The sequence below is a fragment of the Pagrus pagrus genome (genome assembly GCF_965226575.1).
Source record: "Pagrus pagrus genome assembly, contig: HAP1_SCAFFOLD_146, whole genome shotgun sequence".
NCBI classification, from domain to species: Eukaryota; Metazoa; Chordata; class Actinopteri; order Spariformes; family Sparidae; genus Pagrus; species Pagrus pagrus.
The window spans coordinates 67,512-93,940 of NW_028175317.1; the positions used below are offsets into that span (position 1 = coordinate 67,512).

General features: G+C 43.0%; 1 protein-coding gene across 2 annotated transcripts in view; it reads right to left on the reverse strand.

Moving 5' to 3' along the window:
• The window catches only part of LOC311254033 (ecto-NOX disulfide-thiol exchanger 1-like), a 61,323-nt gene that overhangs the window by 7,618 nt on the left and 27,276 nt on the right, over nt 1–26,429 (reverse strand). For both annotated transcript variants that reach the window (XM_084384459.1, XM_084384460.1), the window contains exons 4-13: nt 23,712–23,879; nt 23,319–23,525; nt 20,907–21,140; nt 17,727–17,939; nt 13,627–13,733; nt 10,553–10,670; nt 10,115–10,314; nt 8,414–8,521; nt 7,479–7,535; nt 1,019–1,121 (exon numbers count right to left, since the gene is read on the reverse strand). In XM_084384459.1, the coding sequence (XP_084240585.1) occupies nt 1,019–1,121; nt 7,479–7,535; nt 8,414–8,521; nt 10,115–10,314; nt 10,553–10,670; nt 13,627–13,733; nt 17,727–17,939; nt 20,907–21,140; nt 23,319–23,525; nt 23,712–23,879 (1,515 nt within the window). The remainder of the gene's footprint in view (nt 1–1,018; nt 1,122–7,478; nt 7,536–8,413; nt 8,522–10,114; nt 10,315–10,552; nt 10,671–13,626; nt 13,734–17,726; nt 17,940–20,906; nt 21,141–23,318; nt 23,526–23,711; nt 23,880–26,429) is intronic.

Sequence of the window (26,429 nt, forward strand, 5' to 3'; positions counted from 1 at the left end):
CACTCCACAGGGAACACAAAGCAATCAATCCACTGATGTCTCAACATGAAGAATGAATAGCAGTCGCTCTGCAAATTAAATTTGGTGTAATAGTCATCAGTAAATTCCAGACTTCTTAATCCAAGTATGAACATAATCCATCTGGAGCCCTGTACTAGAAGACTTCTCGAAAGCAGCAGAGGTTGGAGACAAAACATTCCAAGCTAAAATCAGTGCTCACACATTCAGCTCCGTTCACACGACAGCCCTAACCCTAACCCTAACCCTTGAAAGTGATTATTTGAGTGTCACAAGCAACAATTTCTGTAGAAAAATAAATTGAACTTTGATTGGACACCTGAGATAAAGCACAGGTTCATTCGTTTACAACCACTCAGATATGAAAAAAGAGCTGATTTCAGACAACTAAGACTATTTAATGTTTAATTCATGTGTTAAAAGTTCTGATGGTGCAGTTAAGAGTTATGTTGATAATGACACCACCTGTAAGTCACAGAAGGTAACAGGAGGTATAGCTGAAAGGTGTATGGAAGATAAAAAAAGAGATGTTCAGGCCAGTAGCAGCGTGTTTGTAAATTCCTTTACAAACTGCTAACTTCTCACCAGCCTGCTGAGAGTGAGCAGTCTGACAACAAGTGCTCCTCTCATGATTTCTTCTGGTTAACAGGTTGGTTTGGTGTATCAGCCTACAGAAGTTGTTTAATCCATGAGAGTTTATCTTAGTGTTTGTTCCAGCTGAATGACATTGAATTATTGTTACATATTGTTAAATATTGTTATTTATTGGTAAATATTGTAAAAAAAAACATTTTTTTAAAAAGGATGTTGTGAAATGCTGTAAATATTGTTAAATGTTGTTAAATGCTGTTAAATATGGTTAACTATGGTTAAATATAGTTAAATATTGTAAAATGTCAAATGTTTTAAATATTCTTAAATGGTGTTTAATATTGTTAAATGTTGTTCAATGTTGCTAAGTATTGTTAAATATTTCTCCTTAACTGGAGAACATATTTACCCAGCAGAAGAGCCTCCTTTTCAGATGTGACTCCTCCTCTCATGATGACCTCACTCCTCCTCTCTCTGCTGAGGTACAACGAAGGAACACACCCATTCATCCCCTGTGAAGACAAACACACACGCACACAAAATAAGTACCAAATATGAAGAACAGTCTGACCAGCAGCTATAGAAAAAATATAGTTATAGATTAAATTAGCTTTTTTAACTTTTTGGTCTTTGAAAAGTTGACTCAGGGCGTCTGGTTGTATTTCAGATGTCTGTGATATTTTATTCTTTAGATCCATTAAGAAAGATAAATGTTGTGTATCAGAACTTAGCTTTTTCTACTTTCCACTCCCATGATCGTGACAACCCCTCAGATCTGGTCACACTTCAGAGGAGCCACTGGACTAACTAACTGTATAAAGTAGTTCAATGTGACTCCAACTGGATCAGCTTCAGCAGTAACATGCTGCACTGACACTGATGTGTCAGTATTAATAATCTAATAATCTCACATACATCACAGAGTGAGACAGTTTACTGGACAACCGGTACTTTTACTGCATGACGTTGACTGTACCACTGTACTTTTACGACTGATACTTTTACTGCTGATACTTTAACAACATGAAGGTGAGGATACTACATTGTTGTATGGAGTACAGTTTAGGACAAATGAGTACTTGAATACACTGAACACACACAAAGGTAACACCTCATCATTTAATAAAAAGCATAATTTCTCTCCACTCAGAGCAGTTTCCAGGGTTTACAACATGTTTTATGTATCCATCTCCTTCTGACTTCAGTCTGCTTCCACTTCAGCAGGTTTACAGTTAAAAGTCCATCTCTCATGACATATGCATGTATGTGTACGTATTTGTATGTATCTATGGAGGCTCTTAGTAAAGTGCTGCGTGAGACACTAAAATAGCAGGCCTGAACTCTCAACCCTATCTCACTAATGTTTCTCGTCACTGCAACATTCATGACCTCTGACCTCTGACACACTGTGGTATTTATTTGTACTTAGTTGTTGTTCTCTATCTTTACTTTGTTGTCAGACTGTATACAGTCCAAGGTTTTTTCTGTTTGCATTTCAGTGCTTTAGAGCCTCCAACAAATTATTTTAAAGTAGTACAAATATACAATAGGGACTTCCAGTATGACTGCAAGCTAGTAAGTCATGCTCCTCTAAAATCCGGATAAATCCTGATATGCAATATAGAACTGCACCTGAAACGTGTAGGCGACCTTTGGTCTTGAAGCGGCGTTGCCAAATCTTGGAAAATTAAGCAGATATAGTGGGAAAACACAGGCGCAAGCGAAGTTAGCTGACTTCGGGGCTCAAAGCGTGGAACATAAAGCTAGCAAAGAGGCTAACGTTAGCATGGAGAACCCTGAAGAAAGTGGCAGCGAGCTCACCGGGGCTAAAGCAGAGATATTGGCGGCAATAAACAGCTTGAAGTCCGAGTTCTCAACCAGACTTAATGGGATTCTAACAGCCGTTGAAGAAACCAGAAAGGAACTGGCTGACTGCACCGAAAGGATAATGCAAGCAGAGTTGCGTTTATCAACCGTGGAGGACGAACACGCTGAGTTACAAGAAACGGTTAGAGCACTGAAGAAAAGAAACAAAGTTCTGGAGGATAAAGTTGTCGGCATGGAAACGAGGTCGCGCCTGAACGGCGTGAGGTTGTTGAATTTGCCCGAGGATGCCGAGGGCCCGGACCTTTGCTGATTTCTGGAAGGCTGGACGCTGGAGGTGCTGAACTTCGCTCCCCTGCGATGTCCGATAGTGATGGAGAGAGCGCACCGGGTCGGGCCGAGAAGAGACAACGAAACTCTGCTGAGAACGTTGATTATGAGATTTCTGAACTACAGGCAGAAGATAGCAGTGATAAAGGCAGCTAGGGCAAAGAAAGACATCCTCTACAAAAACCAACAGGTGCGTTTTTACAACGACCTCACCGCAGAAGTGCACAAACAACGGAGACGGTACGACTCAGTGTGGCGGTGCAACACTTAACAAGGTGAAAGAAGAAGCCGCAGGAGTAAATATTGGAGACTGAGAGAGAGGGAGCAACTGGACTGTAAGCTGAATATTTGTGTTTACATCCCTGCAGATGTGAGGTTGATCATATGGTAAGAAGGATTGTGCAACAACAGACTGTAAAACAATATAATTTGTGTTACTCAAATGGGGAATCAATCAAACATGAAAACCCTCTGTTTATTTTTCTTTTTTTTCTTTAAAGCAAAGCTATTTTTCTTTACATATATTACGTATATCAGTATTTTGAACACTGGCAGCTTATTATGTTTGCACAAGTTTATACAACATACTCCATTCAGGGAGGTTAGTCTTTACATAAAGCAGCATACACTGGTAAGCCCTGAAAGCGCAGGAGACTAAGTGTGAATGTTCTTGATTAAGTTGCTGCAGATGTAGGATGGTTTGCACATAAAGAAAGGCTGTGCAATAATAGAGTAAAGAAATTATAATTTGTGTTATTTTGATGGAATTCCGCTCAAACATTGTCCTCTATTTTATTTTTCACTCTTTAGTAATTTTCATTTTCATGCTGGCATTAAAAGCCGCAACAATGTCAGTATTTTAACATTGGCAACTTACTAAGCTTGCATGTATGTATCACTTTTTTCAGGAGTAACTATATTGATACAAGTAACATGGAGCAGGAAGGGCAGATTACACCTAATCTTCCTTTTTTCTTTTTGTTTTAAATTGGTCCAAGAGAAGGCTGAGTGGACTGATCCACAGATCTGTTCATAACAGTAGCTGGAAGCAAATCTAGGGGGGCTTCCCATTTAGTTGGGAGAATGGGGTTATTTTTCTTCTACTGTTCAGTATGTTCAATGTATGTTCTAGTGTTTAAATGTGTTAATCCTCTCAGATATGTCATTTTTGTTACAGGGACTTCATGGTATATTATTTAGAATGTCTCAAAAGGTAGAACTTAAATGTAGTTCCTGGAACTGCAGAGGTTTACAAAAAACTGTGGAGACACACCTTAAGAGAGGACAATGTAAGAATTAGAAGGAGGTGGCAGGGAAGCACTTATTCAGCATCATTTACAACACAAGCAAAGGGAGCTTTGACACTTACCCATCAATCAGTGCCTTTTCAAGTTTCTAATGTAATCAAGGATACATTTGGTATGTATTTGATCATCCAGGGATCACTGCTCTCAGTACAACGATGCTTAGCCTGGCGGGGCTAAGCATCGTTTATATCGATGCTGAATCGTGCATGCCCCTCATTGCGATGCATCGCTGAATCGATTATTGTTGACACCACTAGAATTTATGGAGTAAAGAGCTGGGAAAAGACATCTCCTCAGAGGACTGGGGATCAATATGCACAAAGGCTCTCTCCCAATCAGTCAACACAAGATTAAGATTGTTACAGTATAAATGGACAATGATAACATATATTACACCAGCTAAATTAAATGAATATAATAATAACATTCTGGATTTATGTTCAAAATGTATGAAGGAAAAGGGGACGTTATTCCACTGTGTGTGGCAATGCAGAAAGGTCAAAGCTTTCTGGGAAGAAATTAAAAAAACAACCAAAAGATCTTTTGATGAACCCAGTTTTTTTTATTTTAGGACTCTAAAGACCACAAGTACACCAAGAGTGAACAAATAATGATAGATATGTGTCTTTCCATGTTAAGAAATCAATTGCATTGTTTTGTAAACGCGGCGGACAGCTGGTAAAGCTTAAGGCTCTTTTGGCACGATTCCTGTGGCTTCCCGGAGGAGAAACGGAGCGGTACCTGGTCTCTTTTTCCACCCGCGCTCGCTAGACCCTGTCGACACCTGGCTGGTACCTGTCGTCGGTTCGGATGAGGAAATCCACCCCCTCGACCCCTGCTCCCCCCGTACCTGCTGGCGTGGGGTGAATCTTCGCCATCTGCGGGCCCTGTGTCGAGCTCCACGATCAGCTGATGCCCCGGACATGCCGGTCCCTGCCAGGTTAGGCCTTGTCAACGCCAGATCGCTGGTAAATAAAACTTTTATTCTAAGGGATTTCTTCATGTCTCGTGGACTGGATTTTATCTGTGTAACGGAGACGTGGCTGAGCGCTGGTGAGTCCACCCCTCTTATTGAACTTTTACCACCGGATTGCTGCTATTTTAATTCCCCGCGGTCGTCGGGTCGAAAAGGAGGTGGAATAGCAGTTGTTTTTAAAAGTAACTTTAAATGCCGGCAGATCTGCCTGCAATCCTCCTTTAAAAGCTTTGAACTTTGCTTATTTGAACTGGGCTGTTCTCATGTTGTCTTGTGTGCTGTCATCTATCGACCACCCAAGTACAATGACTTTATAAGTGACTTTTCTGAATTTCTGGCTGAAATTCTGCCTACATACGACCGTGTCGTTATTGTTGGTGATTTTAATGTTCACATCTGCTGCCCAGATGAGCCGATCTCCAGGAACTTTAAATGATATTGACTCTTTTAACTTTGTGCAGTCCGTGTCTGGCCCTACTCACGAACTCGGGCACACACTTGACTCATTGCTCTCGCACGGTCTGCGTGTTTTTAATTTGGACATTTGTGACGCTGTTTTCTCCGATCACATGCCAATCTTATTTGACATTCTCACTCAGTGTCCGGTTAAACTGTGCGCTCCTCCACAACGCTGTCGTGTGTTTAACTCCTCCTCTCCAGCTCTGTTCTCCTCTACTTTTATTGGTTTCCGCGAGGGTAATTCTAGCACCTCTATGTGTTTGAACGCTGAGGAGCTGGCATCCAGTTTTCACTCCATTTGTTTACAAACACTGGACATGATCGCTCCTTTGAAGAGCCGGCGCACCAAACCTACACCCGAGCCCTGGTTGAATGACGTCACTCGCGCTGCCAGGCAAGAGTGCAGGAGAGCGGAGCGCAGGTGGAAAAAGGACAGGCTACATGTTTCCTATGGTGTTCTTAAGGAGAGCCTGCTGTGTTATCAGAGGACTGTAAAAGCCGAAAAGAATAAATATTTCTCAGAATTGATTGCCTCTGATTGTAACAACCCTCGCACTCTGTTCAAAACCATAAACACTGTCCTAGAGGTCACCATGTCTAATGTTTTTGTTGCCTCCACTGAAATTTGTGAAAGATTCCTCCGCTTTTTCACTGATAAAATTGTGTCAACAAGATCCTGTATCTCTCAGCCTTCTTATGACCCTTCGATTCCTTTGCCCTGCACATCTGTTTTTGTTCAGTTCGAGCCGCTGTCCCTCTCCATTTTAAAGGACACAGTTATTTTCTTGAAACCCTCTGGTTCCCCTGCAGATGCCATCCCACCCCGCTTGTTTAAGGAGGTACTTGCTACTATTGGACCAAGTGTCCTTGAGATCGTCAATAGTAGTCTCTCCTCTGGTACAGTACCTGGGGATTTTAAATATGCAGTTGTTCGACCCCTACTTAAAAAAACAGGCCTCGATCCCCTCTGTTCCAATTTCAGGCCTATCTCTAATCTTCCATTTATCTCCAAAATCTTAGAGAAGGTTGTCCATAATCAGTTGGTACCTTACTTGGAAGTTAATGACATTACTGAACTGTTCCAGTCTGGGTTTAAAGCTCTACATAGCACAGAATCAGCACTTCTGAAAGTGTCAAATGACATACTCTTGTCAACAGACTCTGGGAAATTGGTTGTCCTGGTGCTTTTAGACTTGTCTGCTGCGTTTGACACTGTTGACCACAGCATTTTAATCTCTCGCCTCGAGCACTGTGTGGGCATTAAGGGTATCGCCCTTGACTGGTTTCGGTCATACTTAACCGACAGAAGTTTCTGTGTAAAACTCGACAACTTTGTGTCCTCAACAGCTCCTCTTCCACATGGGGTCCCTCAGGGCTCAATCCTTGGCCCTCTTCTATTCGCACTTGATCTACTCCCCCTCGGTTCTGTTTTTAGAAAACACGGTCTCATTTCATTTTTATGCCAACAATTGCCAGATCTATTTTCCTTTGGCACAAAACAATGCTCACTCTGTCCAGCCACTCATAGACGGACAGACATGCAGTAGATGTTGTATGTACTGTACAGAACAGAACAACACAATCACAGTTTACAAAGTTCATTGACAGAATATCAATTTATGGTTTTTCCAAAGGTTACCTCAGAATTATTGGATGGGGAACTATTATTTTCGATACATATTCACAATCCTCTGACTTGCCATCAAGTGCCACTAGCAAAAAGTTTACAGGTTTATTTGACTTTACTGCTCATGTTGCCCATCACAGGGTGTGTTTTGAAAGGCTGTTTTAGTAAATCAGCTGCTGTCATGTCTTTTGTTATTGGCCAGTTCAGAAACACAGTTTCACCTGAAGTATTACATTTGAGCTGAGTTTCTTTCTAGTCACATATAGGAAAGATGATAGTGTGACACTTTTCATTCAACCAGCTTTGTTGTGCGCTCATGTCACGTTTGTCTATCACAGTCTTTTACCTTTTCATGTAGCTCTCCATTGGTTCCCTCCACAGCCTCCACGTTACTGTTCAGAAGCTGAAGACAGACAGAGAAAGAACCGGACATTTGATCAGTCGCAGTTAAACACAAAGTGGTCTTAAGTCTATGTCTTGACAGGTCAGAGCTGTTTTGGCTGCATGAGGGGAACCTTCACAATATTAGGCAGGTGGTCATAATGTTATGCCTGATCGGTGTGTGTGTATGTACGATATATATATATATATATACACACATATATATAAAACATACATTCAGCTTTGTTTAGTCTAAGCTAGTCTAAGACAACAGTCCTGTAATAAATCCTCCTTCATACAGCTTAAATGTTCAGTTTGTGTTGAAGCTGTTAGAGACGTGTGGATCCAACTTTATGATCATTCTGGAGGATTTAGTTTGTGCTGTTGAACTGTGACGACTTATATGGATCATGACAACAGACTCTGCAAACTGTGCTGATTGAAAAATATTAAGACTTCACATGTTGAACTTCTCATAAACTCTCATTCTGTTTTTTTCTTCTTAACAGTACTTCCGTCTGTAGTCCAGATTCATTTAATCTGCGCTGTTGATCCACTGAAACATGTTTTCCACCTCTGCCTCCTTCCTACAGGAGGAATGGGTATTGATAGATGCATTATTTCAAACAAAAATAACAATCATATTAATATTTGATTCAAACGCTCAATGTGTTTCCTCATGTAAGGACAAGCTGAGTGTTGGATTGTATATAAGCATTCTGAAAGAATCAATTGACACAGTTTGGGGGAAAATTGACATCAATTTCTATCATTTCCAGAAAGAGCAACAATGAAAAATATCTGGATTAATCCAAAACAAAGACGAGTTAATATTTCTCAAAACACAGAAAGTGATTCAGTTAGTGCGTCCTATCACAGGCTGTCTGCAGGAGCACACACCTTGTCTCGCAGGCTGAGCATCTCCCCCTCCAGGTAGCGATGTTCCTCCCTCGCCTGCTCCAACTCAGCTTGTTTACTCGTCAGCTTCTCCTGCAGACTCAGGAGTTGCTGGAAGACAAACACAGACACACACACATCGATCGTTATTATTGTTCAACATGATTTCATGACATCAACAGGTGTGTCATTATGAATTAACTAATTAGATTTAGTTAATTATTTATTAGGTGAAGACAAGAATTGATGAGGCATGTGTAGAAGTTGTTTTTCTTGACAATGTGAATGCAGCATAAATGTGTTTACAGGGAATCACTTTGTCTATAGAAACAAACCATGTTTCTATAGAAAGACAAGAGACCCATCCACATATTTAATATTTGATTCCATCACTTCTTCCTGTCTTTCCTGTCCAAAGACTTGTTTATGTCTCATTTTCCTGGCTGACTCTTCATTGCTTCTTCATTTAAAGAGTCATCATGATGGAGAACTTTTACTCTGCACAGCTGTAGTTTAAGGTTTTTTCCAATAAGGAGATGTTAATTATTAAAATTTTTACATTCATCCATAGACTGTTTTCATGATATAATTCCATCATAGTATTTTAATAAAGTAAATAATGGAAATGTGTATTTCAGTGAAACACTTATTTAGTTTGTCACAGCAGCTCGTCTTTCTGAAGCAATAAAAATAAGAAAAACAACAGCAGCTGACAAACAAGAAGCGACAGTACTGTGACGTTAACTCACACTATGTGTGTGGTGTGTGTGTGTGTGTGTGTGTGTGTTTGTGTGTGTGTGTGTTGGCAGTTGCCTTGTTTTATCAGTGCTGTCACTTTAGATAGAAAATGACAGGAAGTCGAGTTGAATCAGGCTAACTCGTAACAAACAAGCTCTGTGCTCGAACAGAGCTTTCTGTGTGAAATGAGTGGAGCAAAGGATCATGGGAGCGCTCTGAGTCAGCAGTGAGAAACAGGGTGTTGGAGAAGTGGTCGAAGTGCTCGAGGGTAGACATGGTTTCTCTTTCTAACAGCTTGAATGAACGTTTGGGTCACTTCTCTAACAGAACACTGGCCTTTAACAGCTGTATGTTTATTATTATTATTATTATTATTATTATTATTATTATTATATCTGATCGTATATTATTGTTATTATATCTGATCTGTAAATATTTTTAACTTACTGTGGCGTGGCTACATGTACAACAGGAAGTGTGTTACTATCAGGGCATGTTAACGTGGTTTACTAGCCTTCCCACCTGTTAACACGCAGCGACATCAGCCCAACGGCCACATGAGCACACTGTGAGTTAAAACAAAGTGAAGCTGCAGGCAGACTGATGTGTTCATCCACAATCTGTCAGATTAATTAAGTCAGTAGCTTGGCATGAGTCTAAAGTATCATTTCAAACTCCAGTCTATCAGTATTGTTGCTGCTTTAAATTAGTTTTAAGCTCATAATCTGCAGTCTGACCACATAAAGGTGTAAATCCAAATGCTCTAAGTGACACAATGCAATGCTTAATGAAATCTGAAAGTGGAGCAACAGAGCCATGAACATGAAGACACTGATTCAAGATTGAAAGAAAAGATGAAGAAGGGAAAAGGTAGAGAGTCTGAAGAAGAACAACAACAAAAAGAACAAGAAGACGCAGAAGCAAAAGAAGAAGAAGAAGACGCAGAAGAAGAAGATGCTGACCCACCTGCTGCATGTTGTTCATGTTCTGCTGCAGCAGCTGAATCTGAGCCTCAGGACTGTGTGTGTGTGTGTGTTCGTCGTCTGCTCGGCCCGACTTGTTCTGTTCTTTCCTCAGAAGCTCCACCTCATTCCTGTAGGCGTCCAGCTGCCAACGCAGGGAGTCGTTCTCCTCCTTCAGAGACGCATGAGTCTGATCGTACACTCCTGCAGGACGAGGAGAGGAGAGAGGAGGAGAGAAGGAGAGAGGAGGAGAGAGGAGGAGAGAGGAGAGGAGAGAAGTTGACTCATCAGCTCCTGAATAGATGTTAACACTTCCCGTTTGTTGCTATGACAACACAAAGATAAACATCATGTTTTACTTCCTGAAACTCTTCACAGCTGTTTTATTAAAGGCTTCATGTATATGATTTTATTTATACATGTTGACGCTGGTGTTTCCTACCATTTTCTCCTGAACGCATCCTCTTACAGGGAATTTGATCCAAATCATCGTCTGACATCTCCATCTCCTCCTCTCGTCTGATGCCCATGATCTCTTCGCTGTGAGCGTTTCTGAGCTCCTGAAACAAGAGACGCAGCACCGCGACACACACACATCATAAAGAAGTCAAACAGTTTGTGTTCCCTACTTTTAATACATTTCACTCTTCTTACATTAACAATATATAACATGCTTCTTTGACACGATGCAGTAGTCAACTACTGATCTGCTCTGCAGTTTACACATATCTAAAATTGGCTCAACGTTAATGAACTACAACATCAAAATGTGTGCGTTAGTGATAAAATCAGAAGTTAGATATTCTGAAATAACACTCAAAGGAGCCAAATGAGAAGGTAAACTCAAGAAACAGAACAAAATAATAAGCAATATGATTTTGTGTTTTACTTCAGTTGTGTGTGTATTTGACAGACGTCCTTTTCTTACTGACAGATTTACATTCAATAAAAGTCATCAGTTTCCAAAGATATTCACTTTGAATGAATATATATATATATATATATATATATATTCACTTTGTTGGTGCTATCACTTGGTGCTGTTGCTCGGTGTTGTCGGTCGGTGCTGTCGGCCGGTGTTGTCAGTCGGTGTTGTCAGTCGGTGCTGTTGGTCTGTGCTGTCGGTCGGTGCTGTCAGTCGGTGCTGTTGGTCTGTGCTGTCGGTCGGTGCTGTCGGTCGGTGCTGTCAGTCGGTGTTGTCAGTCGGTGCTGTTGGTCTGTGCTGTCGGTCGGTGCTGTCAGTCGGTGCTGTTGGTCTGTGCTGTCACTTGGTGCTGTCAGTCGGTGCTGTCACTGGGTGTTGTCGGTCCGTGCTGCGGGTCCATGCTGCGGGTCTGTGCTGCGGGTCTGTGCTGTGGGTCCGTGCTGTGGGTCTTTGTTGTGGGTCTGTGCTGCGGGTCTGTGCTGTGGGTCCGTGCTGTGGGTCTTTGCTGTCGGTCGGTACTGTCGGTCCGTGCTGTGGGTCTGTGCTGTGGGTCTGTGCTGCGGGTCTGTGCTGTGGGTCCGTGCTGTGGGTCTTTGCTGTCGGTCGGTACTGTCGGTCCGTGCTGTGGGTCTTTGCTGTCGGTCATTACTGTGGGTCCGTGCTGTGGGTCTTTGCTGTCGGTCAGTACTGTCGGTCCGTGCTGTGGGTCCATGCTGCGGGTCCATGCTGCGGGTCGTGCTGTGGGTCCGTGCTGTGGGTCTTTGCTGTCGTCAGCACTGTCGGTCCGTGCTGTGGGTCGTGCTGTGGGTCCGTGCTGTGGGTCTTTGCTGTCGTCAGCACTGTCGGTCCGTGCTGTGGGTCCGTGCTGCGGGTCCGTGCTGTGGGTCTTTGCTGTGAGTCTTTGCTGTCGGTCTTTGCTGTGGGTCTTTGCTGTCGGTCAGTACTGTCGGTCCGTGCTGTGGGTCTTTGCTGTCGGTCAGTACTGTCGGTCCGTGCTGCGGGTCTGTGCTGTCGGTCAGTTCTGTCGGTCCGTGCTGTGGGTCTTTGCTGTCGGTCAGTACTGTCGGTCCGTGCTGTGGGTCCGTGCTGTGGGTCTTTGCTGTCGGTCAGTACTGTGGGTCCGTGCTGTGGGTCCGTGCTGCGGGTCCATGCTGTGGGTCTGTGCTGTCGGTCAGTTCTGTCGGTCCGTGCTGTCGGTCCATGTAGACTTACCACAGATATAACAGCCATTAAAAGAGGACTGTTGAACTGCAGCAGGTCTGACTCTTACCTTTGTTTTATTAAAGACACTGTTCTGATAGTTTGTGTTCATACTGGACTTTGGTTACAGTGGATATAAAACGGAGAATTAAAAACAAATCAATCAATCAACAAAAAAGTAAAAATACAGGAACATTATTATAAATATTGTTGTGTGCATTTACTGTCACGATTAGAAAGGACATTTCTAGCCTTTTGTCTTTAATAACAACAAGTTAAAGCTTGTTGATGAAACGATTCAGTAAGTGTAACATCAGAGCATGATGGAAACTTTGTGCTACATGATGATATTGATCGGTAGTGATATATCAATAAAAGATCTAATCATCAGAAGATAACAACAGGATGAAACTATCACAGACACTGTTTGCTTCTAATCTCATTTGTTTCCTCAGGATAATTAATTATTGTACAATACAATGGATATTATCAGTGCATACATAAAAGAGGAAGTAATATAACCACATTTCTCATTTCTCTGTTCTCATGTCTGTGTTTTATTTTCTCTAGAAGTGTCTCAGAGTCTCAGAGGAGCAACAGGCGGCTCCTGGTTTGAACCCTCCGACTGCTGATGGGGCTGAAAACGGACAAATCCTCCCTCCTTCATACACGACTGTCTCATGTTCATACTCTGGATCCACATTTGACTCTGGATGAATTATTGATCACAGACTTGAGCCTGGATATCACTGTTGCCATGGCAGCCCCTCACACTTTCGAGGAGGCGTCAGATGTTTGCTTTACATCTGGGCTGAAGGGAGACAGACAGACGACCACAGACCGCTGTCTGTACCTGTCTGTCTGTCTGTCTGTACCCGTCTGTCTGTGCATGTTTGTACCTGTCTGTCTCTGCCTATACCTGTCCTTCACTGTCTCCACCTGTAAGAACCTGTTTGTAGCTGTCTGTAGGACATATATATATATATATATATATATATACATATACAAGTGTGTGTGTATATAATATATTTTTAACTTTATTCTTACAGTGTTATTTTATATTTATTTATGTATACTTTTTTATTTATATGTATACTTTTCTACTGTGTCTAACAGTGCTGTGAGTGACATGGAGCTTCAATTTCCCTGAGGGAACCTCCCAAAAGGATTAATAAAGTTGTCTGAGTCGGTCTGTTGGTCTGTACCTGTCTGTCTGTACCTGTTTGTACCTGTCTGTCTCTGTCTGTCTGTACATGTCCTTCACTGTCTGTCTGTCTGTCTGTCTGTCTGTACCAGTTTGTACTTATCTGTCTGTCCTGCAGATTCAGCAGTGACAGCAGAGACAAATCGTTGGGTCGGACTCAGAGGACAGAACAGAAGAAGATACCAACCTCACACTGCTTTCGCCAAATGTCTATGTTCTTGCGCTGTGCTTTTGAGAAATGGTCCCATGCCTTTTGCCTGGTGGTGGCGGTGAAAACGGTGGTGATCTGCTCGACTTTGGGGTGAAGGAGGAGGAGGAGGAGGAGGAGGAGGAGGAGGAGGGTCAAGACAAAACAAGCCGTTTATGTAGCGTAGAGGCACTGACTGAGGGTCATACAGCAGACAGAGGAGAGACCGTGGACACACTGATGACAGGCTGGGTGAAACCAGCAGGACGACCTCTTCACATGGACCTTTTATTCACATTAAAGGAACAGTTCACTCCAAAATATGAAACAGTGTCATCATCTGCTCAGGTCAAAAAGGTTATGGCCCAGCTGGACTAATGACCAGCTTGGTTTCGTACGGGACCCTCTGAGTCAGGCTCCACTAACACTGCATCAAAGAAGAGTTTGTAGAAGGTCAGTTGTGAATCTGATAAACTGTCGATACCCTCACAAGCCAAAGTTCACAGGAATGTGAGTGTTGTAAAGTGTTGAGAGCAGAGTGTGGACTCACAGAGCAGATGATGACAAGATGTGAAGTGAAATGTCCCTTTAAAGAAAGTCACAAATGTTTGAGCTAAACAATCACTTTTATAAATAAGCAAAATTAATTTTTTATAGTCACTGACTTATTAAACAAATATAATTTCATTCGGTTACGGATTCACAAATTGTGGAAATTGTATTGGAACCAACCAATACCACGTGTTATTGATTTAAATAAATATTACTGATTCAAATCAATATTATTGATTTAAACAATAAATATTGATCATGATGGCAGCTGGTGATGGAGGTGTGTCATGTGATGAGCAGGTCTCTCTCCTGTTCACTGCTCTGTACTTACATCACCTGCAGCTTCACTTCCTTCAGGACTGACGAAGGCAGCATTTATCCAGAATGATGCTGACTTTAAACAGTCACATGTTGTTTAAACTTCATGTAAGTGGAAGATTTAATGTAATCAATTACTGTAAGAATGGATAAGAACATCACTTTTAAAAAGCGGCTCATTCTGTTTTAAAATGCTGCCTTTCAAAGTATTGATCTGACATTTTGGTTGTTGTCACTGACACATTTCTTACAGTGACGGATCAAACATGACTGAACAAAAAGTAAAATCCTTTTGTTTTTCACATGATGAGTGTGCTGCCTGAACTGTAGACTTTCTCTGATCAACAGAAACAAGACAAACGGATAAACAAACACTGTAACAGTCAGATACTTACCCCTGTTGAATCTCAATGAATTGACCTGTTAAACCCGCATTAACTGATATTTTTGAATATTAACATTGAACCGAATGACTCTGAGAATGACTGAGAATGACTCTGAGAATGACTCCTTCAGCTCTCATCAAATGTCTTCACACGTTATGATCGGTGTGAGAGTTTAGTTTAGTTTTTTACAGCGTTCCTGTTCCTGAGTCTGAACAGCCTAACAGGGATACTGTATAATGTGACACATAAACACCTCATCCAGTTGTACAACTGCTTTAAGGTATTTTACCTTAAAGGTCCCATATTATGAAAAACACATTTTCTCTGGTCTCTACATATATAAACTGGTCCTCTCTGAGCCTACCAACTCCCAGAATGAGGAAAGCAAACAAGTCCTGCATCTCTCTGCAGCCCACCTGCTGGTAAAACAGGGCTCCTACAGGCTGTTCAGATTCAGCTCATGTCGTTACTTAACGACAGGAGTGATTTGCATAGGCCGAAAACACTCCCCCCTCTCCCCGGAGATATCCGAGATTGGGGCGTTCATCACCGAGGTGAAGTTCAGTGTGTCCAGCGGTAAGATAGCAGTGTTTCGCAATGTCGCCGCTCAGAGCTACACATGAAAATTGCTCTGTTTTTGGTTGTAAAAATCAACATAAGTGCCTATATTCTGTCCCAGCTACAGAAGAACAGAAGAGACAGTGGTTGCGTTTCATTTTTAACAACAACGTGCCGGCTACGGTTCCTGTAAGTTTGTTTCTGTGTGCTAACCGCTTCACATCGGACTGCTTCAGTAACGAGGGTCAGTACAAAGCTGACTCGTCGAGCAGATTTTGGTCTTTTGACTTTGTTTGAATAATTTATTAAATCAGGTAATTTCTGATTTACATAAAGTTATCAAGGTTTTGTTCCTTCCTACACTACTGGACTGTAGGGTTTTTTGATTTCTAGCAAACGTTCTATATAATTTTTAAGAGTTTATGTATAGTATTATATAAAAGCACATATAAAAGCCAAAGCAGACATAGATGAGCCAACGTTAGAGACTAGCTGAAGAGACAAATGTATTTCTTAGGGGACGGTGGAGACCAAAATGTAGATAAAAGCAGAGATGAATATTTAACATCTGGACATAAACATGGCCTCAATTTAATAATTATTCAATAATACAAAATTACGTAATGCAGGTTTAAAAGACTCTGAAAGGTGACAGTGAGTTATATTCAACACATTAAAGCATTAAAACACCAGCTGTGTTTATCAGTCAGTGTGTGTTGGAATGTCCTGAAGCCTCATCACTCGACTGACGCTGAACCTTTGAGACTGACCTAATCACCACCTCACACTGAGCTGAACATAATGGAGCTGATGCTGCGACGGATGGAGGAGTGTTGTCATGGAGACGGGAATGAGATCTCTGCAGAGTAAATGAGGCAAGCTCTGAAGCGGATGTGGTGAAAATGGCTTCATGGTCGGCACCTCTGTGACTGCAGCAGTGTGGAGTGACTGTGACTGTGAAAACTGTTCAATCTGACAAACGCAAATTGACATAATACGTGTTTATATTACCAACTCAATAAAAACTGCTATTTTACAGATATAGGCCTGAAAAGTGTTAAAGTATGGTTTAGAGTTAGTATTGTTTTGTTCCATTTCAATCCTTAGAATAAACCAGCGTAGGCCCCGCCCATCAAGTGCAGTTGAATTCGCAAGCAAAACTTTAGAACTTGCAAGCAAAGAGGACTGATTTATAAGCAAAATGTTTTTACTTACAAACATTAGTTTTGATTGAAGTTGAAGAAATATGCTCTCTCATATTTTTTTTTCAATTGCAACCTGTTCTGTTTCGATCTCAAAAAAAAAAATTTGATTGCCACTTACTCTCTTTTGCTCTCAAATCTCTTTTTTGGTTTCAAATCTATTCTATTTGATTGAATAATAAAGGAACAAAATTCTCTCCATAATTATGCCGTTTAAAAGGTTAAGTTGCAACATTAAAGTGATGAACACATGAATGCATCGATAATAATAATAATAATCATTACAGATACACTTAGTAGTTGTACCTTTATACTTTCTTATACTTTACTCTCTGGTGTACTGTGACGTCTCACAAGCAGCTGGCTCTCTTTTCTGTCTTCTCCATATCAGAGATTCATAATGACCTTAAATAAACTGCATCACCAGGGGGCGCTACATGACAATCACGTTCCTGTTCTCACCTGTCTGCGTCTCTCTGAGACAGTGTCCACAGACGCACACTGGTGGTTGCTCGATGGCCAGCAGACAGTCTCCATGGTGGCTCTGTGGGCTGCTTGTGCCGCAGTAAGCCAACCCCGACAAGTCTCTTTGAACAGATTCACTACCTGCACCTTTAAGTAAAGTATCTAAGTGCTTCCTCCATCACTGTGCAGTAGAGGGTTGGGGTTAGGTCAGGGTCATTTTGAGTGATTCAGTCCTGTCCGGGTCCGGGTCCTGCCGTGGTGACGGCTGAGATGCTCTGTTGTGTCACTATGACAACTGATAACCTGAGTTGTCTTGTCATCAGCTGCAACATAACTGCATATTCTACTTTTTAATACGCTTTAGCGACCTTTTGGTTTCGACGAGTTTGCAAACATAAAACCTAGAACATCTAATTCTTGTTGTTTTTAAGGTGGTGATATTTTATTAACAACGCACATTAAATGAACAATTATACGATCAGTCAGAACGACTGGTTTATTTTGTGACACGAGTCCTCAGAGTGAACTTACCTGAATAACTGCACAGTCACAGGTTTCCCGCGTGCGGCCTGTCTGAGTCGTGTCAGTACGACTGTTTGAAATAAGAAAGTGTTCTTACACTGTGTTAAAATGGCCATCAGGGCATTCTTGAAGATCTCTTTGGCGCGCTCCATCTCCTCCTCGTGCTGAGCTTTCTCACCCATCAGCCGCCGGACGTGGCTGTTAGCCGACTGGATCATGGAGTAGAAGTGATTGGCGGTTCGGCGGTTGACTTCGCCCCGGTCGATCCAGGTGAACAGCACTGCCGTGGCCTCGCTGAACTTATGGTCATCTGTGGGAGAAAAGTACATGAGTGTAGGAGACTTACAGCACTTGTAACGCAGTATTTTCATATTGTTGTATTGATCTTTTACTTAAGAAAAGGGTCTGAATACTTCTTCCACAGCTGCTCATCAGCCTCCTGTTTCATGTGACATGACATCAAATAGTGAGTGAACAGTTGGATGTGAGAGACATTTCATGGGACCTTTAACACTCAGTCAGGCTAAACAAACAGCAGAGCAGCCAGTCAGGATTTTAATCCTTCTCGTGGGGCCTTCATGGCTCTGTGAACCAGCCACTGAACACAAAAGGCATTTCTGATTTTCAACTTTTCAACCAAAACCAGGAGCTGCATTCGTGCTCAGTCATAAAAAGCCTCAGCGGGCTCTGCCGACTGCGTTCTCCCCCATTTGAATAATAATTGAACAGTGCCACCGAGTGAATTAGAGAGCATTTAATGAGCTCAATACCCACTGCAACGCAACCTGTAAGAAGACACTTTCCCGCTCTGATAAAGCCCCATTCATACACAGCAGCAGATTACAGTCACATTACAGCGAGCACAATGAAGCAGAGCTGAATGGGGACGACTGGAGGAATAAAGGAAATTTATTTCCCCTGCTGTTTGAAGTGAAGAATGAATTCAAAAAGGTTATTCAGAGAAAAAAACATGCTTGTTTATGTTAGGCATTAGAGGACGGAGGAGGAGACGGCACACAGGCTCAGCTTTGGGTTTTGTAGTTAAATTGAAGACGCAGAAGCAAACACTAATAAATAAAGCAACAAGCTGCTGGTTTCCAACAGACAAGGTGCATTTATACAGTTCATCAAGTTCATGTTTTTTTTTCATGTCTGTGACAGCATCTGCTCTGCATCACCTGTTCTGCCTGCTTAAAAACCCGTCTCCAAACAGCCAATCAAATCTTTGCATAAAGGAGTGACGGAGTTGTTTCCTACTGTCCTTATGCTAAGCTAAGCTAACTGGCTTAGTGCAATGTAGAATATTACCTGGTGAGATGTAGAGGAGTAGAAGTGGAAATTAAATAAAACTCACACAAAGATCAAGTACCTCTTACTTGTACTGGGGTACGGTACTGTAGCAGTCCTCTAGAAAAATCAGAATAACAATTTATTATTTTATTGTAGCTGCAAAATGATTAATGACAGTGGATATTGTTTATAACAGTTACTGTAGTATTACTAGTGTCACTGGTAAAATAATGGACTGTAGAGATCTTCTGATCTGACGCCCTGAAGCTTTCCTATCATCACACTAAGTAGAGCAGCTACGGACAAACTGTTTCAGTGCGTTCAGCGACAGCATGAAGAATATCAATAATCATGTAGCTTCCTAAATGATTCATTTAAAACTGTTGCCAGGTATCACAGCAGGTGATCTGCACAGGAGATTATAGTCCACACACACACACACACACACACACACATTGTTGTTCACAGTCACCTGTAAATCAGCTTCAGAGTCTGAACATGATTTCAGATTCATGCTACATTTTAAATGAATTTCTCCATTCATGACGCAGCCTCCTGAAGCTCATCATCACCATCAGACTACACAGGTCACCGTAAAAAGTCACATGTTCACTTTTTAAACTTAAAACTCTAATAGTTCCCTTCCATAATATTTCGTTAGATGTCTCACTATGGCATGCATGCCTCGCTGCAGCCCTCAGAAGGATTAATCTCATTACGCCAATCCTGATTGGCTGGTGAACGGGTCCGTCCGCCTCAGGTAGTCCCATCTACCTTAAATAGCGCATTCAAACACCTCTTCTCACTCGGAGCATATCTCTCGTCCAGGGCTAGCTAGCTAAACTTTCCACAGACAGGTCTTATTTAGCTTCTGTCGCCGGGCGCTGCTAGCCTTGGATATTTTTTCTTTTTTTGCTTCGTCGGTCACACCAGATCGAACCCAGTGCTTTCCTTGCCCCCGGCTTGATCAGCACTGTCCTCGACGCCCCACCACGGCAGTTCGAGCACTGAGCATTAGCACACCAGCTAATCTCTCGACTTCTTCACGATTAGCACACCAGCTAACTGCCTCAACTCCCTGCCTGCACGCCAGCTTGCGAGGAATGGAGGCTAAATCCCCTCACACCAGAGGGCACGGAGACTCTGGGGCCCGACTCTGTCGTTGCGGGAACAAGGTATCGAGTATGGATCCACACCAGGTCTGCTCACGTTGCCTGGGGCTGGAACACGCCCAGCTAGCTATCGACGTCCCCGGCTCGTGTCAATACTGTGCAGTGTTCACCGTCAAGAGTCTCCACAGCCGGATAGCCCGCCAAGCTAGTTTGTCTGGACATGACCCCTATCTCCCTTCCGACGGCGCCGCCGTCGAAGCCGGAGAGGAGACGGAGGTCGCTGTAGTGGCGACACCGGAGGCTAGCGCCAGCTGGGGCAGGAGGAAGACGTCCTGGAACTGGACTATGGGGACGATGAAGATGGCGCCTCGGAACTCCTCATATCAGAGGATGAAGAACAGTAAGAAGTCTTCATCACTCCGGCCCGGGCTGCGCAGCCCACGGCCTCCATCGCCTCTCGGGATGGAGATGAGAGTAGCACACCAGCTTCTCCCCTCCCCAGCTCGGACATGCCCGACGTGTGCAAACGCGCCGCTGCCCAGCTGGCCATCCCCTGGCCCGCTGTCGTAGCTGAGACCACCAGATCCAGTTACGAGGTATATGAGTGAGATGTCTCACCAGACACCCCTTCTTGCTTGGGCGAGTGAGAAGAGGTGCTTATCTTGAATGACGTGGTGCCATCCGCATGCACTATTTAAGGTAGATGGGACTACCTGAGGCGGACGGACACATTCACCAGCCAATCAGGATTGGCGTGATGAGATTAATTTTTCTGAGATGCACCAAGGCGTGCATCCCATAGTGAGACATCTCACTCATATTACTCAGAGAACCGGGGTTTGTGTTAATAACCCAAAGTTTTTCTCTGGTCTCACCTTTTAGTCTCTCTGCCAACAGTGCTGCCTCGTGTTCAGAGTAGTGGACAATAGGTGAAGGAGACGGCGGCCGAAGTCGGTCTTCATGAATCTTGCGGCGGTGTCTTTCCTCTCTGGCGAGTAGGCGTTGTTTACACTCCCACTCATACAGGTCATCTCTGGCCTGGGCGAAGTCCACATGGATCCTCCCTGAGTCCTTCTTATCAGTGCTGGATCCAATACGCATCCGATACCCTGAGAGCAGAGCAAACATGACCTGACCTACAACAGAAACTTCATCACTTGAAGACTGTAGACTTCTACAAGTTACTCACAAGTGATCACTTTGACATGTTTGCATACATTAAACAGTGGGGAGAACAAGTATTTGATACACTGCCGATTTTGCAGGTTTTCCCACTTACAAAGCATGTAGGAGTCTGTAATTCTTGTCATAGGTACTCTTCAACAGTGAGAGATGGAATCTTAAACAAAAATCCAGAAAATCACATTGTATGATTTTTAAGTAATTAATTTGCATTTTATTGCATGACATAAGTATTTGATACATCAGAAAAACAGAACTTAATATTTGGTACAGAAACCTTTGTTTGCAATTACAGAGATCAGATGTTTCCTGTAGTTCTTGACCAGTTTTGCACACACTGCAGCAGGGACTTTGGCCCACTCCTCCATATAGATCTTCTCCAGATCCTTCAGGTTTCGGGGCTGTCGCTGGGCAATACGGACTTTCAGCTCCCTCCAAAGATTTTCTATTGGGTTCAGGTCTGGAGACTGGCTAGGCCACTCCAGGACCTTGAGATGCTTCTTACGGAGCCACTTCTTAGTTGCCCTGGCTGTGTGTTTCGGGTCGTTGTCATGCAGGAAGACCCAGCCACGACCCATCTTCAATGCTCTTACTGAGGGAAGGAGGTTGTTGGCCAAGATCTCGTGATACATGGCCCCATCCATCCTCCCCTCAATACGGTGCAGTCGTCCTGTCCCCTTTGCAGAAAAGCATCCCCAAAGAATGATGTTTCCACCTCCATGCTTCACGGTTGGGACAGTGTTCTTGGGATTGTACTCATCCTTCTTCTTCCTCCAAACACGGCGAGTGGAGTTTAGACCAAAAAGCTCTATTTTTGTCTCATCAGACCACATGACCTTCTCCCATTCCTCCTCTGGATCATCCAGATGGTCATTGGCAAACTTCAGACGGGCCTGGACATGCGCTGGTTTGAGCAGGGGGACCTTGCGTGCGCTGCAGGATTTTAATCCATGACGGCGTAGTGTGTTACTAAAGGTTTTCTTTGAGACTGTGGTCCCAGCTCTCTTCAGGTCATTGACCAGGTCCTGCCGTGTAGTTCTGGGCTGATCCCTCACCTTCCTCATGATCATTGATGCCCCATGAGGTGAGATCTTGCATGGAGCCCCAGACCGAGGGAGATTGACCGTCATCTTGAACTTCTTCCATTTTCTAATAATTGCACCAACAGTTGTTGCCTTCTCACCAAGCTGCTTGCCTATTGTCCTGTAGCCCATCCCAGCCTTGTGCAGGTCTACAATTTTATCCCTGATGTCCTTACACACTCTCTGGTCTTGGCCATTGTGGAGAGGTTGGAGTCTGTTTGATTGAGTGTGTGGACAGGTGTCTTTTATACAGGTAACGAGTTCAAACATGTGCAGTTAATATAGGTAATGAGTGGAGAACAGGAGGGCTTCTTAAAGAAAAACTAACAGGTCTGTGAGAGCCGGAATTCTTACTGGTTGGTAGGTGATCAAATACTTATGTCATGCAATAAAATGCAAATTAATTGTTTAAAAATCGTACAATGTGATTTTCTGGATTTTTGTTTTAGATTCCGTCTCTCACAGTTGAAGTGTACCTGTGATAAAAATTACAGACTCCTACATGCTTTGTAAGTGGGAAAACCTGCAAAATTGGCAATGTATCAAATACTTGTTCTCCCCACTGTACATTCACTGCATTAACAGTGTCAGATCGTCATAAATACACTTTTAGCTGTAGCAGGGTTTTTTTTTTTCATTTAAAATATTTCCACATTAATATGTTATTCAAATCACAATATTGTATCTGATGTTCTTTGGGGTTTTTATTACTGGAAGATGTTTTCTGAAGTGTTGTGTGTCGCAGCGGAATGTGAGATGGACCAGATGTTGATATAAACTAACTGATTAAATAACGAATTACGTTTAATTTTGTCCTCAATCTTTTGTCCTGCACATAATAAACTTCATAACCATCTGATTAACACCTTCAAGAGTCATGACAGAGAAATCTACATTCAGAGGAGACGAGCGACCTCTGAAGCTGCTCTGCATCTTGGCTCCAGGCTACACTAGCCACTATTAGTGTGTGTGTGTGTGTGTGTGTGTGTGTGTGTGTTTGTTTGTGGATCTGAGACCTCTCACCTGACAGGTAAATAGCCTTGTCCACCATGAACTCCTCACTGAAGCGGATGTGACAGAAGTTCTTCTTGCTTTTGCGGATGGCGATGATCTCTCCGCACTGATCGAACATTTCTCTGATGATTTCCTCGGTGGCGTTCTCTGGTAAACCTCCCAAAAACACCGTCTTACAGCCAGGGGGGCGCTCCCGCGTTGATGGAGGGGGCAGATCTGAAGGACGTCACATCATGTTCAGCTCTATATTATCACATACTATATGTATTATGACATTATTTCCTTTGCTACATTACATTTTTGTTGTTTTTGAAGAAAAGTCTCTAAATGATCATCTGTATCGACGTCTCTGACCTCTGTACCTGTCACACAGTACTGACAGTAAACTCAGTGAGATCTTACTGGGGTTCTGAGGGAACAGAGTGCAGCTCTGGCAGTGAATAATCTCCTTGATGACTGGCATGTCAGGGGGTACGGGCGGGGGAGGGACCAGGCTGATGCCCGCCATCATGGGGTTAATGGGCGCGATGAGTCCCAGACTGGGGTCGAACCTCTGGATACACAGAGTGTCTGCAGGACACAACAACATGATGCAAGTGTGAAGTCATCACTCATTTAATCAATACAACACCTGTACAGTCCAACACAGCAGACCCTGACCTCTGACCCCTGACCCCTGAACCCTGAACCCTGACCTCTGACCGGCCTGTTACATAACTTGGTCCAAGAGCAGCATAAACATCCACCATGATCCCACAACACGTCTCAGTATTAATCTAATAGTTCTCTAATTATACTTCCATTACTGCATAGCTGTACTTTTAGTACTATTACTGTACTTTTACTACATGAAGCTGACAGTACCACTGATAAATATAATAGAGTATTTGAGTACTCTACAGTGTTCGAGTACTCCCTCCACTGACGATGTAGTTATTATGAGTATTTATTAAACCATGAGGAGGTAGAATCTGTGTTCTGGTTCAGAGATAATTTCTGCTCACACCTCTAAAATTCTCCTCCTCAGAACCCTAACTATGATTAGTGTTTCATATTTCAACGAAGTAATTTGTACCCTAAAAAATGTATTATTATTTCATATAAATCGAGCTCCCAGGTCTTCTTTAGAGCACTGGCATCTTTTTATTCCAATTAAAGAACTGATGGCAACACTCACAACACATTTGGTGTCTAAAAGCACAGCAGGCCACGGGAGGAAAAACTGTGGTGTGATATTTCAAAATATAGAAAATAATCGCGACCGCACATTCAGGGAGGGAGGGAAGTGAATACAGCCTCACTATCAGGAATAAAATACAGATAAGAGAAGAAAAAATGGGTGCTAGATCTGATAGGAAAGACAAGAAAATACCATCTCAGTGGTAATGAAAGGTAGAAGAGAGAAAATGTGTGTTCTGCAGGATGAAGAGAAAGTGAAGAAGAAGAGAGAAGATAAAGAGCGAGAGGACCGAGGCGACAGGAGCAATGTTTCAGCTGTCTGGGTGAAAATGGAGCAGGCAGGGTGGAGGAGGGCGGTGCATGTTTCTATCTACAATGCTGCAATAACAAGAGAGGGAGGAACGAAACGTCAGCAGAAAATCTGCCACAGCCACCACAGAAGAAGAATAAAGTGATTCAGATTACAGCCGAGAGGAGCTGTCACACAACAACACCACAAACGTCCCTCAATCCAACAGGAAGAAATGTTTCTGCTGCAGCTCAGAGCGGACGATTGATCGAACGGATCACTGATTCAGTGTGAAGGCTTTTACTGCACACACACACACACACACACACACCTTAAACAATCAGCAGCACACAGGAAGTGAAGCCTTTTCTATTCACACTGTGTTTGGAATAAAAAGGATTATTCTGTTTTACATTTGAATCTTTTACTGTTTCTGTGTCCTGTCAGAGGATGACATCATCACAGCATCACTTCATTAAAACCCAAAAAAAACATTGTGTGTCACATAACTCGAGTCTGAATAATTTCAGTTTTTCATGTCAGCGTTTTGAGATTTGTGGAGCTCAAAGCACTGAAATTGAAAACAGATCTGTGCATTTGGTTTCATGGATGTCAGTTTTCTGCTCCAGACTTAAATAAATCAATCAATAACTGTTGGATGGATGACCACGACATTTTGTTGGGTTTTCAGATAAGATGTAAAATAATGTAACTTCTATTCATAATTGTATTACTTTCATTAGTTTGAACCAATTTTTCTGTTGATAAAACATTTTTAAGGTAAAAGATCAAAACAACTCTAGTTTAATTAATACATGCTGTCATTATCATTTGTGTTGTTCATCTCCAGACACAGACATGTCAGTGATTCTGATCCAGGCGGTGATGCAGGTGATGGAAGTGATGCAGGTGATGCAGGTGATGGAGGTGATTGAGGTGATGCAGATGATGGAGGTGATGCAGGTGATGCAGGTCATGCAGGTGATGGAAGTGATGCAGGTGATGCAGATGATGGAGGTGATGGAGGTGATGCAGGTGATGGAGGTGATGCAGGTGATGCAGATGATGGAGGTGATGGAGGTCATGCAGGTGATGGAGGTGATGGAGGTGATGCAGATGATGGAGGTGATGGAGGTGATGCAGATGATGGAGGTGATGCAGGTGATGCAGGTCATGCAGGTGATGGAGGTGATGCAGGTGATGGAGGTGATGCAGATGATGGAGGTGATGCAGGTGATGCAGGTGATGGAGGTGATTGAGGTGGGGGAGGTGATGCAGATGATGGAGGTGATGCAGGTGATGGGAGTGATGCAGGTGATGCAAGTGATGCAGGTGATGGAGGTGATGCAGATGATGGAGGTGATGCAGGTGATGGAAGTGATGCAGGTGATGGAGGTGATTGAGGTGGGGGAGGTGATGTAGGTGATGCAGGTGATGCAGGTGATGGAAGTGATGCAGGTGATGCAGATGATTGAGGTGGGGGAGGTGATGCAGGTGATGGAGGTGATGCAGATGATGCAGGTGATGCAGGTGATGGAAGTGATGGAGGTGATGCAGATGATGCAGGTGATGGAAGTGATGCAGGTGATGCAGGTGATGCAGGTGATGGAGGTGATGCAGATGATGGAGGTGATGCAGGTGATGGAAGTGAT